The sequence below is a fragment of the Patiria miniata genome, unplaced genomic scaffold (genome assembly GCF_015706575.1).
Source record: "Patiria miniata isolate m_02_andy unplaced genomic scaffold, ASM1570657v1 HiC_scaffold_7, whole genome shotgun sequence".
Lineage (NCBI taxonomy): Eukaryota > Metazoa > Echinodermata > Asteroidea > Valvatida > Asterinidae > Patiria > Patiria miniata.
Window position 1 is genome coordinate 14,037,843 of NW_024037074.1, and position 20,336 is coordinate 14,058,178.

General features: G+C 37.8%; 1 protein-coding gene and 1 long non-coding RNA gene across 3 annotated transcripts in view; one reads left to right on the plus strand and one right to left on the minus strand.

Moving 5' to 3' along the window:
- The window catches only part of LOC119744609 (RING finger protein 17-like), a 48,281-nt gene extending 45,078 nt beyond the window's left edge, over positions 1-3,203 (plus strand). The window contains exon 35 of one of the 2 annotated variants that reach the window (XM_038220640.1): positions 1,556-3,203. In XM_038220640.1, the coding sequence (XP_038076568.1) occupies positions 1,556-1,577 (22 nt within the window). In that variant the 3' untranslated portion in view covers positions 1,578-3,203. The remainder of the gene's footprint in view (positions 1-1,555) is intronic. The other variant, XM_038220641.1, reaches the window with a different exon arrangement.
- Positions 2,617-9,459, minus strand: LOC119744612. The gene is made up of 2 exons (XR_005273579.1): positions 9,285-9,459; positions 2,617-6,227 (listed from the first exon to the last, which is right to left on the minus strand). It is a non-coding gene; the product is annotated as an uncharacterized LOC119744612 (long non-coding RNA).
- Between the last annotated feature and the right edge of the window lie 10,877 nt (positions 9,460-20,336).

Sequence of the window (20,336 nt, forward strand, 5' to 3'; positions counted from 1 at the left end):
TCAAGTTTGTAGGTGTTTTTCAGTTTATCAATGTTTGAAGACAATTTTCTGCGCTGGTAGCGATGTTGTTTTTAATGATCCTCTGAGGTTGGACTAAGGCATGACATGATTGCAGGGGATTTGTGAGAAAGGATGGGGCATCTTTATCACAAAAATGGAAGGACATATTTTGTACCTTTGGTTTTCTAGAGTTTGTAATGAGTGAAATGTTGTAGTCATTTTTTGTATGTAAATTGACATGGCAAAATTAAGTTGAGTTGAATTCCTGTTTTTGTTTTACATTTACCAAATTAAATTGGATGAAATTGTAAAAATTAAATTTTCTCTTAAAAAATACCAAATATTGAAACAAACAATTTTTGAAGGATATGGGATTCTTTAAATGCTAGACCTTTTATCTGTGAATGTGCTGATCTTGCATACACATGTGCTAATTCATTCAAAAGGTATTTTAAAAATGTGTCAGTGCAAAGATATTAAGCAACCACTAACCAAAGTTATTTCAAGGTAAGAATGGCCCAAGAGTCAATTATTTGAGGTTATTTTTAAGTCCGTGTGTTAAATTACTTCAGTGGAGAAATCGAAAATGATTTTTGAAATTCTTGGGGAATTGATGAAATGAAGAATTGTCTTGGAAGAATCCTTGAGATAATTGGCATTGAGGGAGATGACAGGTGTACTGCTTGCAGTGGATTTATCATTCTGATGCCAATATTTCTTTTTGATGTAGTTTATTTTGGCATTGATTTCACCAGCCTTACAAGGTGGACAGAGTTACTTGAATCAAGGGAATTATTAACAGATTCATCAAAGTCAGTTTCAACCACCAATACATTTTCATTTTCTTGGAGTTTGGTTTTAGGCACCATTGTCGTCACACTGCCTCTGTACATCTGTTTCTGTAATCAATCAGTGTATGACATGCATACATGTATGTGGATTTTCAAAATTGTATTTCTTTTAATAAATAATTATCATAATTTGGAAGTTATTGAAGCCAACATACTTGTACGAGGGGTGATTGATAAGTTTGTGGCCTATTAGGTAGAAGGAGATGAGCTATACAAAATGGAAAATTCTATTGAATGAAAAAATCAGACAAATGAACTAAAAAATGGCAACATTGCCCCTTGCAAGGTTGTGCGAGTCTGTTGTTAATCAGGTGCAGGGAGCTTGGGGGTCCAACTGAGCTGACACCTGGGACATTTCGACACGATGGCTGATTTGTTTCCCTTTTGCCAATTTTCAAGGTTTAATTCTCAGGAACCGGTGACTTTCAAGGTTTTATTATCTGTAACAGAAAACAAACAAAAAACACCCCAAAAACAGAATCACTTCAAAATTTTTGTGTAATCATTCGACAAGTTGAACTGCACACAATATCAGTCAAAAGTGTATAGCTCATCTCATTCTACCTTATGCCACCTTATCAGTCAACCCTACATGTACATAAACATATACACTGAACATACGCAGTGAAACAATAGCAAGGGTACAAATAGTTATTTTACCTTGATTAAGTCTCAAACTTTATTTTCGTTTTTTTTTATCACAGTGAGGAGAAAATAAAAGAGTAATAGAAGATCAACCATCTTGCCAAGGAATCAACACTGCATCCTAGTGACGATGTGCTCCAGCTTGCCTTACTTATGACTCTGCAAATACTCCACAGATTTTCAGAAAGTCATCGGCCTGGTCTGTAGACTACTCCAGGTGACCCAAACCAAATGAATGACTTGTGCCTATTGATGCCTGATACAAAGGTAGACAATCATTTCTGATAGTGGAAACAAAAATTCTGTCTTCTTTGTTCATTGTTATCTTTTTGCATTCTGTGGTTACTCGAAAAAAATATCAGATAAAATAAAAAGGGTTAAGGAAAGTTGAAAAAAATAGTTTGTTTTTTTATTCACATTCAGGATGTCACAAGTTTCTAAAAATAATTTGCATATCTATAACCTTCCAAACGTCTTAGAAAAAGAATCGTATGATATGCATATAAGAATAAAAACCAAAAATGAAAAAAATCAATGGAAAAAATTACATGATGAGCTCAAAGACATGTACAAAGTTTCAACCTAATCGGCCTTGTAGACTTTCTCTATTGAAAAATGCACCTTTAAGATGACTTCATCATGACCTCACTTGTCCATGCAGAATGGGGTCTTAGTTTATGACATGTCTCATCAAGATTGAAGTCTGTTGATTGTCAAAACTGACCCTGAAAATGAAAGATTTTCAAAGTATATGGGATTTGGGATAGAAGAACAAGGGAGAAGATGAAAAGAAAAAAATCACAAGAAAAACAGTGCCTTTTCCGCTGATGGTGGAAAAGCCTTCACAAGAAAAAATGGTATCAGGAACAAAAATAAACAGTTAAAACTTTTTTCTTTTAAAATTGATTCTGAGATAAATCTGAAAGAGTGACCGAAGCCTTTAATTAAAAGTGTTTTTTGATCTCCCTGTTTTCTGGTAAGCAAGTTGTCATATTTGTTTTATTTCTTTACTCTTAAAATATATATATTTTTTGTTTTTTTTAAGGGACTTTATATGATAATGAAAACGCTCATTGTGTTTGCATTATTATTTTTGAATCGATCAATGGTGCTATTGTGATTTAAAAACAGATATTGTGTTCAAGCGATTTGTAACTTCTGCCTTTTACTTAATCGTTTACCAGTCTTTAAAACACTAAAAGTTTTGGTAATACCTGTCCTTCATTATTGTTTTGATGGTTGTTTCAAAGATCGTCTGAAAAATACTTACTTGTTTATATGATTTTTTGTGTTCAGTAAAAATTATATCCCATCATTGGAAAAAAAATAATTTGTGAGTTTATTTACAAGAAACAAAACTGAGTTCAGACTTGAAGTTTTCTATTAAGGTTACGATGACAGAAACAATAGGCACTGAAGTAAAACAAACAGCTACACAAACATGTAGGTTATCATTTCTGCATTAAATGTTCGCTTAAGTACATCAAATTTCTTGAGACCTTGCGCTTTTCGTTTTTATTTTGAAAAACATCGTCAAAAATCGTTTTTTCCTCAGCATGATGATGCATTCCGTTTTCACCTGCAAGCACCGTAGGCGTTGATATTTGGGTTTTTATGCTTTACTTTGTTGCCTTTGTATTCCCTAACAATTCTTGGCTAAGCCTAAGGCAAATAAATAGATTGGTTTTCTTGCTCGCCTTGACTGTATTATATTCTATTTCTTGTGATAAATTAGGTGATGTGTGCTATTCCGGAGGGGGAGGGGGTTTGATTGCTATGTTTGGTTTTACATTAACTGAAGAACATTTACCGCGGAAGTAGAACGAAATCCATCCGTCATGATGAGTGCCTAGCGGCACCTCAAAGCCTCAAGATTGGTTCGATTTTGTGGGTAACTTGTGAACGTGACACCGAACAACTGCTGGTTATAGTGTGTTGAAAGCAAAAGGTCATATTTGGAAGTTACTGTTTATGGTTCCTGGTTTAATATAAATGGGTGTAATCTGCATCACTGCATGTGTGTAGAAAAAAAGTTATTTTGATGTTTATCCATTCTTGTTTTTCCAGCTTGAAAACTAATGGTATTTTCTCAATATCTTTGTAAAGTTTAAACGCATTGAGTTGGGGAAACCTGTTGAAAAAAATGTGAAAATCTACAGCTTTACCGTCTAAATCCTCTCCACTTAAGCCGACAAAGGCCCAACATTTCCTCCCAACACCTGCTCAACTGTAGTACCTGATGAACCCATCACTTTTACCGCCCCAAACACTCTTAAAATTAGCCTGTTATTCCTAGCCAGCGGAAAGAGCAGCGCCAGAGACGGCAAAAACACATCTTCAAAGAAATCCCAGTGCCTTCAGACAAACTAATTACAAAAGAGAGTAGAGCGAGGTCCTTGTGGTTGTGGATGTGGAGGCGGTCGACTTAGCGAGGCAAGGACTGTGCCGTCTTCAAAACCAATTAATACTACCGTGTCTTGACACTACCAACGCGGGACGTGAGGCTGTGTGAGCCCCATGGCGGTTTGGGGAGATTGTCTGTTCCTCGGTGAAGTGAAGACGGTGTTTTGTTGGTGGATTGTCAGTCTAGGTTCAGATGCAACGGACTTTTGGAGGTTTCATTGTGTGCGTGATGTCTCAAGAATGTACGGGCATCTAATGAGGCAGAATGGGACTATTTTAATGAGATTTGTTCAAGGAAACCTGAAAGAGTATGTTCTGACGCCTAATGTAATTATGTAACGTGATATCTTGATTTATCGAAATCGTTCTTGCAGAGCCGCGGGTTCCGCTACAATCTTTGTCAATTTTACAAATTCTTCGATATGTCAGACATGAAACATATGCAAAGACGACAAACGTAATTTTGCCGTGGATTATTTCAGCCACAATTATTTTTGTATCAACACCACTTTAGTGTCACAAAATTCAATGATCAATGTAATTGTAAACAGTTTTGAAATTCGATTCTCAAACACGTTGTCTTCAGTATCATATACCTCATCTCAGTTTTTTTGTGAATTACTCGATACCGAACACTTGAACTAACGAAAGTGAATTTAGAATCGATCTTTTATTCATTGATTCTTGGAAATGTACACCATAACGACCTTCGCATAATTTTGTTCCTCTCAAGTTTCAGAGGTCTGATGAGAGAGCCGCAGAAATGATGGAATTTTGCTTTTTTAAGGCAATGAGCCAGGATGGGACTATTTGTTTAAGTAAAGTGCATCGGAGTAGAGAATTTCGGAGCCAGACATAGTGTTTCAAAGTTTTCAAAATAATAATTAAACCAGTCCGATGAGACGACTATGTGGATTTATATCGAAACCGTAATGCACAGCCATCTATACGCTCAAGTTGGTACCACTTTTTATTTCCCCAGTTTTTATTTGGTATTACAACAGATTTTTATCGGAAATGGATCATCGTTACTTTCAGACATAATAATAATAATAATAATAATAATAATATTTTATCCGGCAAATTGACATATAAACACACAATTACAATAAATACATAAAATTTGATATTAAGACAAAAGGATATACAAACAATAAGAAACCAAGTAAACACTACACACGAAAGACAGAACGTGGACAGTGCAGGGCTGCAAAGGAGAAGAAAAAAAATGAAACAAAAACACTCGCCAATAGGGCGTGTCTCTGCAACCCTGCACAATGACAGACCCCTAGGTCATAAAATGTCTTGTCATAAATCTTGATTCAGGTTATTTTGATAATGGTCAAATACTGGAGATCGTTTCAAACTTGAAGTTAATTTAAGTATTTCTTGAGGTATTTTCCCCCTACCATTGACAATTACCTTTACCTAAAGAAAGTGACATCAAAAGGCTTCTAGATGATCCCAAGACCAACCCGGTCTGAAGCCCAGTTTTAGGATAATTATTTTTTTTTAAAGACAGTCACACATAATTTGTTTTACATAAATAGGTCTGTATTTGGCACCGCAAAATTATTGTAAGATATCCCATTGACAAGATTTCCAGTATTTTACCCTATCTTGATAATGACGTAAAATGTCCAAAATTATAGAGTAGTAAAATTACTTGCTGGGTATTCCAAGACAAAAATATATACCAAGACTGAAGAAATGTGCCGAGTTGATCTTGAGTTAGTCGGAGGGCATCAACAACTTGAAGGACATGGCAGAAACGGTACCTCGGCTTCGCCAGTGGGGCAGAACAAAATCATCACCAATACCGTACGACTTCGGAAGTTGTTTTCTACTCGCCATGAGGCATCACGTAAGCAAGTTTATTTAAACGTTAATAATATTTTAAAAATATATATTTCAGCACTAACAAGTTTGATAAAAATTAGCAACGTTGATCAGATCACGGGTGCAAATCCCCAGCCAGATATCCAAATTTCTGATTTATTACTAAGTACGAATCCATGTTATATATATTTAAAATTCAAAATTCGAATCTCAGAAGTGCCGGTGGCCTGGCGGTAAGGCACGGAACTTCTGATCTGGAGACCCGGGTTCGAATCTCGGGGCCGTATTTTATTTTCGATTTCTGTAGTTGATTCTAAGGGTTTTAATTATTGGAAGTGTAGTTTCAACGGGGGGACCCAGATAGCGCACCCGGTAGAGGTCCCAGCGGGCAAGCCGGTGCCCCTGGTTCGAGTCCTGGCCGCGGCAACCCGGACTGGCTGCAGGGAAACCTGCGGCTGGTCCGAGTTCTGTATCGCTCGTCTACCCCAACTATATAAAATAAAATAAAATAAATAGAATTTTACTCTTTTTAATATAAGTAAGTATAAATCAAAAAGAAGTAAAAATCCCAACTGGGATTCGCTGGGATTCGAACCCACAACCTTTCGGTTGAGCGCTAGGGTGCCTTCCACTAGGCCATCGCGCTCTTCTTACTAAAAGTAATTGGAACTAATATATAAGGTACGGATTGGAATTGCTCAATTAAAAAAAAAAATAAAGTCAGAACCAGTCTGAAGTAGACTGATTCTGACTAAGTTGGCGCGCATGCGCACATCTTATATCAAGGTTCTTAAAAATAAAGTTAAGTCTGCGCGCATGCGCTGCGGGGGTGTAGTGTTGACCAGTAAATAAACTTCCATATATACATGTACCTCAGTGATAATTACACGCACTTCACAATTTATTAAAATACAACTCTCCAAGGTAATTGAGACATACACAAACTAAAAATTTATTTCATCATCTTTTATTTTCCGTTCAGTTGTCCTGGGGGGGGGTATCCAATGACTTTTTAGAAGAAAATGTCATGGCAATTTTTTTTATGTCTTTTACTCTATTTTATCTCCTTTGTTTTTGTTGGCCAGTTGGTTGAGGTTTTTTTGCCCCACTTTTAAATTTATATGTACTTTTTTAACGTTTAATCATTGTGTGTAATGTTTGTCCTCGCCTCTATTTTACCTTTCTTGGGTTTTTTTTTTTGTTGGTCATAGATTTTATCATGTTAATTTAACTTTTTTTCTTCTTATACGTTAAATTTCAAATATTATCATTTTTATAAGAATTTATAAAAATTTATATTATCCTTTTTGTTTTACAGTTTACATGATTACTTCAAGTTTTTCTCTTTAACTGATCACTTTTGTGTTTAAGTTTATAGTATTTTTTACAGGAAGTGGTTTAAGATTGGCTGTACAGTCTTTCCACAACCCATGACTTTGTCAAAAAGTTATAATAATAATAATAATACAAAAATAACATAATGAAAGGCCATCGCCACTTAAAAAACGGATGCCTACGCTCCATTGCAAAATAGCGCCATTTCAGGGCCTTATTCCTTTTTCGTAGTCCTCTGCAGAGTTGCTGAGTTCAAGTTAGCGCGCATGCGCTCTTCTACATCTTCTAATTGTTTTTATATTAGACGTAAAAATTCGCGGTTCCTTCTTCGATATTGTATAGGATAAATAATGTTTTTTCACCACAGGGCATCGAAGATAATTATTTTTCAAAACCAACTTCTAAATATTTTTCTCTGTGAATATTTCATAACTGTCAAAAATATCTCAAAGGTGATAGAATTATGATTATCGCGTATCGATATCCAGAAGAGTTTTTAGTTGTTTTCAGAGATGTCAATTTTTGGTAAAATTTTAAATTCAAAAATTGAGTGAAATGTTGAGCATGTTGAGCGAGAAAAATTGATTGATTTTTTTGTGTTAAAAAATCCTTCATAATAGCCCAATTATCCGGAAAAATGCCTCCTGAAGGATTAAAATATGTTAATCGTGCATCTTAGAGTGTTTCTGAGTTGTTTCCAGAAAAGTCAAATTTTGACCAAAAAATGTAGGCTAAGGCCAAAAAAAAGTCTCCGGTATCTGGTATGGAGCTTGCCCAAGAAGTGGTGCGGCGACGCGGCTTTTCTTTTCTTTTTTTAACCTGACTTTTTTGCTTCAAATATCGGCTGATGACTGCAAATGGTACCCGACTAAACTTAGTGCAAATATATGGGAGTCCAGAGAGGCCACATAAATCTTATTCTCGACCACAACCCAATCTATAAACACACGTTAAAACTGTGCAGCAGCAGAATTCCAGTCAAACCAGTGAGTTTGGCGGTTTTGAGACATCATCTTTCATTGAAAATTTTTTTTTTCATTTTGCCGACGCGCATGGCTACGGCGACGCGCGCGCATACCAGAAACCGGAGACTTTTTTTTTTGGCCTAAGGGTAACCCCTAGTCCGAAAATTTGGGACTCTCAATACTGTGTATGAGAGTCCAAAAACTTAAGGTATTGAAAACATACAAAACAAGAAAATAGACTGGCACCTAAAACAACCAGTCCAACACAGCTTCAGTACTGCATCAATCAACCATGCCAAAAGAATTTACGAAACATGTGGCATGAAGCGGGATCTAGTCTCAGTTTACTACACATTTCTCCATAGTCAAGCCACCAGACTACTGACACTGAAATGAAGAGGTCAGTCTTTTCAAATAGTTGGACCATGGTTGGACATGTACCAGTCTAGTCTTTAGCCCCATTTTGGAATCACTTGACTTTCCTCTCATGTGCAAAGTATTGAAGAAAAGTCTCCTTTAAAAATTGAATTGAGTCTGCAAACTTGGTTGGTGAAATACTGAGGACATTTTCTTTGCCCCAGTGGAATTTTTGGAGAAATTTGCTGGCCAAAGTGTGAGTAAAGTGGGCCTGATTTAGTTTTGCACGTTTCAGAGCACTACAGAGCCCTGTCTTGGTAACCCCTTGCACGATTTTTTTTAAATTTTGGCTGAAAAATGAAGTTGTTCAAAATTTGCACGAAAGATGCCGGAGGGGCCTTAAAACACATTCCAAACTCTCTCTCACCAATGATTGTGCCATCAAAAAAAGTACGGCGTTCAGGAAAATGGTAAAGATTGAGTGAAAATATTATTTTTTTTATCCACAATAAATCCTTGCTATATTTGCAAAAAAATATGCTAAAAATCCGTTCAAAAGTAATAAAGAATGTTTCTCTACCATATATAACATCAAACAGTGTTGATGAGTCGTTTGCAGAAAATTCATTTTGTGCCCAAATTGAAATTTAAAAAAGTAAGTTTCTTGTGTTCAATTTCGGCTGAAAATGAAATTGTTTTAAAAAAAAATGCACTGAAGATGCCCTAAGGACTCTTGAAACACGTTCCCAAACCGTTGTCCAAAAACTTTAAATGCAGCTTTTTGTCTGTGGTGTGGAGTTTTCTCATGACAAATTTTAATGGCCAGAATGACAGAATGAGTTAAATTTCCACTGATTACGGCCAACCAAGCAACATTCGATTAACTTACGGCATCAGAGCACAGGCTGAGCTATACAGATGGACGCCTAGCTATCGAAGACGAGACGGCCAAAGTTACGAGAGAAATGTTCAAGAAGGAGTAACTCTGCCCTCCATTTCGTATCATGCTATACTGCGCTGAGTAGTGTCGATCGATGTGCTAAGGAATCTCTACCCACGTGCAAACGTATACACCGCTAATTTGCAGCGCAGGGTGTTAACGCACGCTTGAGTAATTCACTTAAGAATGCAAATTAAACATTTCTGTAACAAAGAAGCGAATATCTTTACAATAATTGAAGACTTGCTTCATCGGTTTTGCTCAATTGCAATGCAAGGCACACGTAGCTAGGCGCTTCACGTGTTATTCAACAAGTGCAATTTTGTGTCAAAAGAGCCGTATCTGTTTACAGACAGAGTGACAGCTTAAATGTCCTTTTTTCCCCTTTCGAGTTACAACTCTTTCGGCTTTCGACGCTCTTCGTTTTGGTTATAATTGGAATCTCTAGTACAGTCAAGTAGGCCCTATTGGAACACTTTGGATGGATTTTATTTTTTGCTCATGAAAAAATATAGGAATAGCAATATCGGAAAGCAATATCTGATACTTGTCGTAAATAGTGAGCCAATTCGTGCGTGGCGGATGGAACTGATGCTTAGACCCCCCCCCCCCTTTAAAAATAATCCGTGCATTTCGTCATATTTTCCGAGGCGTCCTTCCGCAAAATAAACAGGGGATTGAACTACAAAACAGGGGCACACAAATATCTCAGGCGTTACTTTGAGACGTGAGGAGAATAACTCAGCATACGGCAGCTCGTGTCGCGGGGCTTTCCGTCTTGATTACCATCTTAAAACTTCCCTCTTTTCCGGAAAATAAATGGAGACGCGCGCAAACACCGCCGTGTACACGTGATCGAAGCGAGCGCGCCAAAAAAGGGCACTGTATCAGTTTGGCGGGAAAGATTCCTTTCATCTGCACCGCCATGGAAACCTGACATTTATGTCGAATTGGATTTTACTCGTTTGGGCGTCTTATCTTGGGATATGATCGCGCCAAATGATCTTATTTATTGCCGTATCATGCACTATATCAGTGAGAGTTGTTATGTCAATACGTCTCATCTCCAATCCAGGTCAAATGAGAACACATTATTTTAACTTGAAAATATCTCTCAAAAGACAAAACGATGAGAGTATTAATATGAGAGTATTAATATGTATTTAGTTCATGCTTCAAATTAGTTCTCAACAGAGACGACTTCGATCATGAACCTCCTGTTCACTTTACACTTTGTTGAGCCCAGAACCCATTGTGTCTCTTTTGCTGATAGATCATCTTCTGTATACGGCCCCAGAATCTGGAACAAACTTCCAGAATACATTAGAGATACCACCTCACTGCATATTCAAGACACTCCTGAAAGCTCACCTGTTTCAGGAGGTGAACCATCAATAATTTTTCTACTTTTTGGTGCCCCATCAGCGCCTTTGGAGCAAACTTTTTGATTTTGGCGCTTTACAAATTTCTTTTGATTGATTGATTGATTGATTGATCTGAGGCGCATGCGCCCATGAACAATATTGTTGCCCGGGCGCTTATAGCCACGGTTATGTTTGCCCATTGCATAATTGAATTTTCGTCCCATTAATCCATTTTTGCCGTCCCAATTTTGTTAAAATCTTCGTTATGCCCAACCAAAATATTAAAGTAATATTTAATACACAAGAAATAGTCAAACACCAATTCTAAAAGTCCACGAACCTGAAAATGCCGTGACTACTTCCTTAAATCACGACGACAGAAATTATCTTTAAAATATCAAAACTGTTATCGTAATTCTTTTCGTAATAACGTTGCAAGATTCTGTACCAACTCAAGATAGGTTTAGATTTCATGCCATTCGCCAAGCTTTAATACCAAGACAGCCGACACATCTTGATATAAAATGACATAATGCGTCGCTGGCTAGACGACCAGACTTGAATTTGTAATCATGAAAAATTAAATGTTGTTAACTGAGTTTTTGCTGTGTGTCATGACGAAGATACACAGCAAAAAAACCTGACTGTCTCTAAGGAGCAATTCAAGGCGAGCTGCGATATGTTTCTCCCGTACCGTGTCGCCAACTCAATCACAGGCAGGAAATTTAACCGGGACTCGCCCGTATTTTGCTTTCTGTTCACGGTCGATTTATGCGCGTTGACGCGGTTTCGCTTTCCTAATGCTTCGCAAGAGGCGTCTGACATTCGTGTTGTTCTTGTCTGGTTTATATTTCGACGCGATAAAATCAATAATGCAACTCGTAATTCCTTTATAGTCAATCACCATAAATCTATGATTTCACGGGTATTTATACGAGATGTAGGCGTACGTTAGACTGGGAGGTGTTTTCTTCGAGGAATTGGGGATGAGCGGATACGTCTTGAGAGTGTAAGTGTTAATTGTATCCAGCTGTGATTGCAATTTCCGAGTTCACACCCGGATCAGTGACGCTTCGTAAAAAGAACAAAGTGCTGGCAAAGAGTCGCCGGAGTTTGGTTTGCAGTCGACGCCATAAGAGCCATAAATACGACACCGGACACTGTGATTTTATCAACTGAAAGCAATGTTGTGAGTATTCGTTTTCATTGATGACTTGATGTAGCATTATGGGATACCAGCGGTGATGAGTACCAGCGTTAAACTTTGCGCTTAAACACAATTTTATCAGAATGGTCGATATTTTTGGGAATTGAAAATCGGTTACGTATATTAATACACGTCATTGATTGATTGATCCTTCTCGTTTTGGTCATGTGATATTGGATCCTGACATAAGATTCGTTTAAACAGGAGCAATCTGTAGGTGTTGCAAGTAGACTAGCACAATGAATGTGAGCTCAACATACATACGTTATAGCGCCCTCTTCCTTCATGCACGGTACCTATTACCCATAGCCCTTAGCTCCTGCCTAGCGTCATAATTACACGAAACCGATCACTTTGTGTCCCAATTTGGTATGATTTCTTGAAAATCATATCATCGAAAAGATGTCAACATGACATGTGTTTAATACACCGACCGTCTTCCCAACAATACAGAAAATTTATTTGCTATAAATGATAAATTGAACTTGAATCAATATTATTACGATATTCCTACATTTTGCAATATAAAAGAGAAGAACAAGAATGTTTCGAAATAAATTTCTCCTAAATTCAATTGTAATTTCATCTCGGAGTAACTCTTACTGAATATTGACGGTGAAATGACATGGCTTTACCAGGAAGCTTCTGGTAACAATTAATCAATATAGTATCACCGCGTGACCAGCGGACCGGACGGATCACTTTTGACATCTGCCACGCGCTGGATGAAAATGGAAACCACCTTCATTGATTCGACCCGCCAAAATGTCTCTCATGCAGTTGCGCCAAACAGTGTCACTTACAGGCATTTTGATAGCCTTGTGGTCAGTAGACCGTGACTATTTTAAGGGGAAATACGTTTTATCAATTTTTGTCATCTCCGGGTTTTTCATTTCAATTTAAGTCACTTACATCGCTGCGATCCATTTCAGTGAGACAACGATGCCAAAACGTCACGTATTTTGGCTGTGCTATAACCAATAATTTAAAAGGTTGCAAACTCCTAAAATGTACGGTGCCCGTGATTTTTTATTTTCACGATTTTGTAAATGTTGAATAGAGCTATAGATCCGTTTATCCGAAGTAATTTGTATTATTTGAAATCAAGATACCTTACAAAATGAATCACGATTTGTCTACAATAATATTACTCTCAAACTGTGTACCGGAAGACCAACATCACGAGCGGCAGTTATCACGATTGTATCACTTTAATAAGTGCAGCCACTGGAAACGAAAGAAATCCTATGGATGTCTTGCTCTGGGGCATCTTAAGATCTCATCCCGCAGTGACCAATTTTACCTTGAACGATCGAGATTCGCAACGCCTAAGGAATAGAATTAATACACGTTTTCGATAGAGTCTTTGCGAAACGTGAGACGTGTTGAAGGAACTTGTCGTCAGAAAGCAGAAAGCTGAAGTACGATTGTTGTCTTGGTTTCAAACTCGTGCTGACCACTTTTTTCCCCGGCTTTTAAAGCAGTTACTAATTTAGGCATACGTGTATTTATTTCAAATTGATCGAAAGTAAAGTGCGATGTGAAATCAACCATTGATAGCGGGGGTTCGTTTTTGTGTGAACATATTAATGTAAAATTGTAAATATGAAATAAATCACGGCAGGCATATCTTATGTACATGATAAATCTTGTTATTGAATTTTTTTCCGAAACTTTGTTTAAAAAATCCGGTAATTCATGTGTCTTGGAGGGTTTTATTGAGATATCACTGTTGTCTTCTTCTGAGTCATTTTAAAACTCATTCACCGGGGAAAGTTTACTTTTCTCTTCGACACATTTCTCTCTTCTCCATTATTCGCAATTCGAGATAAGGGCACCCGGCCCATATACGCGATAATTTTCGAAGAACAAAACAATTTAATCGATTTCAGAGGTGTCGAATTCGCTGCGGAACCGAATGTTGTTGGTGGATGAGATGCGAGCTTTCTGATCGATAAATAATGAAGAATTCATAGAGTAACAGCAGTCGTTCTGCAACCAGTGAAATAATATATTTTTGTGGGTCATGTTTTGAACAGCTACAGACGAGATCGAGAAATAGGTCGAAGCCCGATAAAGCTTTTTTTCAGCCTGGATAAACATGAACATTAAATAATTTAAGCCATTGCTAAAAGAGAATGTTCAAAAAGGAGAAATCGTTAAGACTAAATTTAAGATTTTAAGAATTTGATATGACTTTGAAGCATTACAATTGTGGGTCGATGTCAAGGGAGTCTTATTTTCATGCCTGACGAATTCATTTCGCATCAAAATCGTGATTTTTGTTTTCCGAAATCGAATGTACAGGCCTGCTTTAGTAAGCTGCTTAAAGAAACACTAAATGAAAAAAAAAAATCGGAATTGAACGAAACTAGCGTCTTCGCGTTAAAGGTGGCCCGCACCGATGAGCCTAGAGTTTTTGCTTAATAACAGACAAAACATACAAAATCAGTCGCGCGCAACGAAGTAAATCAAGATCAGAATTCAACTTATGAACATTTTACAGCAGTATCAATATAATCAGATGTCAGTAATAACATTGAACTGTAATTATTCTCAATCAATTTTTGGAAGGATTGGGGCAGAAATCTCACCGCCAAGTGTGCACCGTCGATGCAAGCCAGTGATCATGCTGATCGTGGCATCTTTTCATGGACAGGAGGTTGGGTCCATATTTCTCCGTAACGATACGCACCGGCTGCTTGAGGCTATTAACCCGTGTATTAAAGTGGATCAGACGGTTAATGGCAGGGGAACGATATGGAAAATAGCGACATCGAGATGGCATGTCTGCAATAATTCCCATCAGGGTTTGGTAAGAACGAAAGATTATAAAAGGGAATAATTGGAACCGGAGTCTTGCCAGATAGGCCAGATAGATTCAGATGGAAGGTTCTGCTACCAACATCAATCACTATCGAATTTAAGCTCTGCTATATCTGGCATATATCAAACTCTTTGATTTGATGCACTGTATAGGGTCACTGTGAGGCTGTGAGCAGAGTACGTCTGAACAGCATCCACGAATTGCGACCGTTTCCTGCTTTAGAAGAAACGTAAAGGTCACAAAATGTTAATTGTGTCGTTATTTTTCCCTCTGAGCCCCATATATCCTCATATCACTCAAAGCATTTTCATCAAGACGTGACCGGGCACCGATACGCTCCGTCGCCGAGAAATATCAACACCACACGGCGGCGCGGTCCATGACCGGCCGACGGAACCCGCTCTGACCGCGTCGAATACGCTTTATATCATGTTATTTAATATTGACAACATGCACAACTTTTCTCGATTCCTCCGGGTTAGGATTTTTAGTAAGCGGTCCACGTTTCTCAGTTGTTCGAGTTAACCATTGTGCCCCTCGATATCCTCGCGGGTGCATACATCTATCCATTGGGAGTCATGCTGGCTGGGGTTCACCATGGGTTCACCAATCGATAGAAGCCCCACGCAGTGCCTGAATAAGCAGAATGTACTAAGCATATAGGCCCTACCTCGTAAATAAATATCTGAACATGTTTCTTTTCGGCTGAAATGCTTGCAATCCCTCATTAGGGATCGCAAGCTGTAACTATATTTCACGTCTATGGCTTTCCTTTAGTTTATGACACCAACATGTATGTTGTCCAATATTAAGCATCATTCTAAATGTCAAAGAAGCGTCAACTTGATGTCGGCAATCCCCTATTCCATTCTTTATTGTTTTCTCTGTTAATTTCAAAAAAGGTTGAACAATTGTCATTAAACACCCAAACAACACACTGTTCTAGGCCCACTTTAATTGCTGTTATTTAAGCAAATAATTTTAAGGTATACACGTTACGCCAAAAAATGAAAACAACACAGTCACAGCGCTTATGTAGAAACCTTGAAATCAGACCAGACATGGCTTCCACATGAACTGAATGTTAATTTCGAAGTCAGCCGTGCAATATTACCCACATCAGGTGAACAATTAGCCTGTCTGCCATGACGTTTATTGTAACGCGGTCACCATGCCAACTTATTTCAACTAGGCCACGCCCACTGTTGAAGCGACATTCAATTTTATAAAGGGTTCGGTAATTGCTTTTGTTTACACACGATCTTGTTTCGTTTCGTTTCATTTCTCTCTGAGAGAGAGAGACGATGCTGAAATATTACTGTTCCCGCGTGGGCATGCAGTTTACGGTACATTTAACAAAATAATATGGGTGGAATATTTTGAGATGGAAAAATTTTGACAGGGGACCTTGGAAATAATTAAAATTGATAACATATTGGGAATATGAAGTTTCATAATTTTCCGAAAAGAGCAAGAGCGAAATTGCGGTGAAGCTGAACGCCAGTGAACCGTTGCGTGTGTATCGTTATGCACGTGGAAGCTTTTGTTGACATAACTCTGGATATTGTTTATCATCGCGAGATGTCTAGGTCTTTGAAGCCGGATAAAGTTTAATGAATTAATAAATGCTGACGTAAAAAATTGATAATAGGAAAGGGATGTATATAATAATTGCCTCCGCTTGATGACTAATCCTTCGTGAAAATTAAAGACTATAATGGGAACTCAATGATGTATGACAAAGTCCCACATGCTGTGTTCAAGGGATTCCATGGATGTCAACCGAACAAAGAGAGCACAAAAAGTTGTTTGCTATACAAGTACTAAAGTGTTCTACTACAATATATACAATGTATATATATATTTTTTATTTCAATAACGTCACTCGTCTAATACGTGCGTATGGCATTATTAGGACGTGATGACACCTGTGTCACACATCTATCAATTAACGCCTCGAGGTTCACTTACACGACACCATAGCATCAATGAGTTCCACTTCCCAATGTTAACTTTTGATTGTACTAGACCCAATTTCACGGCTCAGTGACGCGGAAAATATTGCTTAGGGCAGACGTACAAGCACTGCATCAGGAACCAGTTATTACAATGCATCATTTGGACTTGTTGTCTGGTAACCCGCGAGGTATCTGCAATTGTTTTCCTACAAAAAAGCTGCCGAGGTAATCATGTAAGTCTTATCAGGGCTGTATGCGTCAAGTAACCTTCTTAATAACGTGATCTCCTGTAAGTAAGTTATTTTGTCGACATGGGCGCGCTATTTCGCTGGCCATTTCGCTTGGTGATTAATTTGAATTCGAAATTTTGATCTTTACGTTCATTACAAGACAAAACATTCGTGATATCAGGGTCAATTCCATGAATGTTCCACATAAAAAATGTTAACAAAGCTTTCATCTAAATCTAATATCGGGAAATCATTATCATGTTTCTTTTCCCGAAATAAACGATAAATTCAGCATTTCGAAAAGACCGACCTACTTTCAAGTGTCTCCTTCTTGCCTGCTCGCTCAACAAAACAAAGAAGGTCAATTATCAACTCTTACTGCGGCAGATGAAAGGAAACAACAAGCCGAGAGCTTCTCAAATCTCTGGAGGGGATGCTCTTACTCCTCGCTGAGGTTTTGAAGATGTCCAAGTGCTGCGTGATGTGGGTATTTAGGCGTCAAACATCTACCCAGTCATCACCAACGTGTACGTGCATTCAATACAACTTAGAAAGGACCCTCTAGCGCTTGAAGCATAGAGCTAGTGGTGTTATTGGTGTAAAACTGTGTACTGCTGCGTGGTCTAGCAATTACGTGCAAAAACTGTGCAAAACCTAGTCAACTTTAAGTACATCAGATGCGTAACTTGAGCTCAAGACAGTCCACATGCAGGGATGGTCGTGACATGAGCACCTTTTTTTTGGGGGGGGGGGGACTGCTATATTGCAGGGAAAGCCAGCCCGAAGGATACTTGGGAAAATGTCCCCCAGTTTCAGAAGTAAAGATAATAGATGTAACTTTGTAAAGACGTAACTACATACCAAACACTTGATGTTTGTCCTTCAGAGAGACAATTAAAAACGGATAGACACAAACGAACAACAAACAAACAGTACCAACAACAAAGAAACACACATTGTCTATAGCATCCCTCCAAAGCGGTGCAAATGTTTTCGAAACGGTCTAAGTCGAATGAAATTAACCGCTGAGGCCATTATCTCTCACATCACTTTTCTTCAATTAGGTTTATTCACATTCTAGCATTGATAACAATACAGTCATAAGCTTAAAAGTGTGCATACATGTATAAATATTTAACATTGAAATGAACAAACATTTTTTTAAAGGCAATTACAAGCACTAACTCACAGAATTACATACATCTCATGATTATGGTTTCCTCATGCGTACAGTTTAAATTTACCAACACAACAACATTTCTTTAAACGTAAACCTTGTGGATTACCTTGGAAAGAAATTCTACCAAATAAAAAGCTTTTGTCAATGCGTTCATAATGGAGGAATACACGTACCAAATAAACCCGTTTTAACATAAAACCTTTCTTGTTGATTTAAGTTCCAGACAAAAGACATTGCAAATTAATTAAACGAAAATGAAGGAACAAAGAATCAATCACGCGATGCGTGATTCTCATTATTTTTAGTGTTTAATTTCAATTTCTCCTTTATATAAAATAAAGGATTGAACTCCCTATGGCACACAGATATGTTCTTAAGTTTTCTGTATTTCTTTTTTTTTGTGCTAAAATCAATTTGCTAATCGAGAAAAGCGACGGTCGAGCACGTCCGTGAGACGAAGACGCATGGCACTTTTTGCTCGATTGATGATCCGACTGGATGAACACGTTCGATACGTCGACCCCCCCCCCCCCGAAATAGTATTGGATGAAATTATGTCAAGATCAAGACTAAGTGGTCCATTAACATCCTCCCCAAATATATTATAATACATTTCGCTTACACGTAACGTCAGAAAAATCTACTACAGTGATAAATAAAGCACGTGCTATAATCCCCCCCCCCTCTTAATGTCTTTTCTATACGATATTTACCAAAAAAGATTTGTGATTTAAACGACTTAATTTATCACATGTATTTTTTTAACTTTCAAACTTCACTCACGTAAATTGCGGGATGATTTCGTTTGAATCATTTTAGAAGAAGCAAAATTAATAGTTAATTTAGGAAATACTGTCGTACTTTCAACCATAGCTCTTTACAAATGGATCTCGTATTTCTCTTAATATGAATTGTATTACAGATTGAATTACAAAAGTTGATTAAATCTGCAAATTACTCTCGAATCAAAACAATTTGTTCTCCCTCGGACATGACCCCGTGATGGTCGAGTTAATTTTCAGAAACACATTAGCATAATTTATGTTTCAAACGATTACGTCAATCGCAAAAGTCAGGGCAGAAGCCTGTTTTATTGACTTCTAGTCTTGTATCAAGACTAGTAATACTTTAATCAAGACACACGTATTTCAAAATGAAAACTTAAACTACCTTAAGACAACTGAAGTTACCTATGTGCATGTTTTTTTTTTCATTTTTGAGTTTCTTGCGGGATATATCCCCTCTAAAGAGAACACTGTTTGGGTCAATAATTATGATAAATGTAATCAGAATATTCAGAACTATTTACAACGAGTATTTGTGGAGTAGCACCACCTACCGACCTGAGTGAACTCATTATCCTATGCCAATACTTCCGCAGTTGATAACAAGACTCATCCATTTCATGCCGCAATTCCTCCACAACATCAATCAAACCAAACCTCTCACGTTATCACTCAACATCTCCAGCTCAATTTCCTGCTCGATATTTCCACCTGATCTTATCTCAGCTTATCTCCCTCCTTAAAATCCGAAAAACACGACGGAAAAACACACCATAGAAGAGAGTTCTCCCCGTTTTAAAAATAATTCGCCCTTTCTACTCCCTCTCTCAACCTAGCATTTCATTGGCTGCTGCATTCTGCATAAACATAGCATACAAATATGGTATTAATCTCGAGTCAAAAAACAGGTGCACACCCAATGCTCTTAAAAATGGATTTTTTCCAAACGAATTTTCAATTTGTATGTTTTGGTTTCACGAATAAAACAAGTTTATTCCGATTTTGGATTTTGGACTTCGTTCGATGTCTCATTCAAATTTCAATTACATGTATATTTCTAGGAAAATAGCGATTGGGAAAAAAATCTGTTTGTCGAGGCGAAACTCGAAAAAAGCACGGGGAACGCATCATTTATGGCCAAGTTCGCGCAAGGACTATAGTTGACCAATGGTGAACTAACGTTTGCCCGAACTCTGTCTAGTCGACGATGGTTGACTACGCTAGTCGACTATTTGGAACCAGCCTACTGGGGTTGGTTGCTTCGCTGGTAACCAATAGCCGCGCGCATCCATAACGCTAGCAGAGAGCCAGGATCCAGAAGTTTTGCGATGACATTTTGACCAGCGTTTGACTAGAGACGTTCGCACATTGCTATCAGTGCGCAGGCGTAAGGTACGTCACAATTCAACCACTAGTCGACTAATGGTCCTTGCCCGAACTTGGCCCAAGA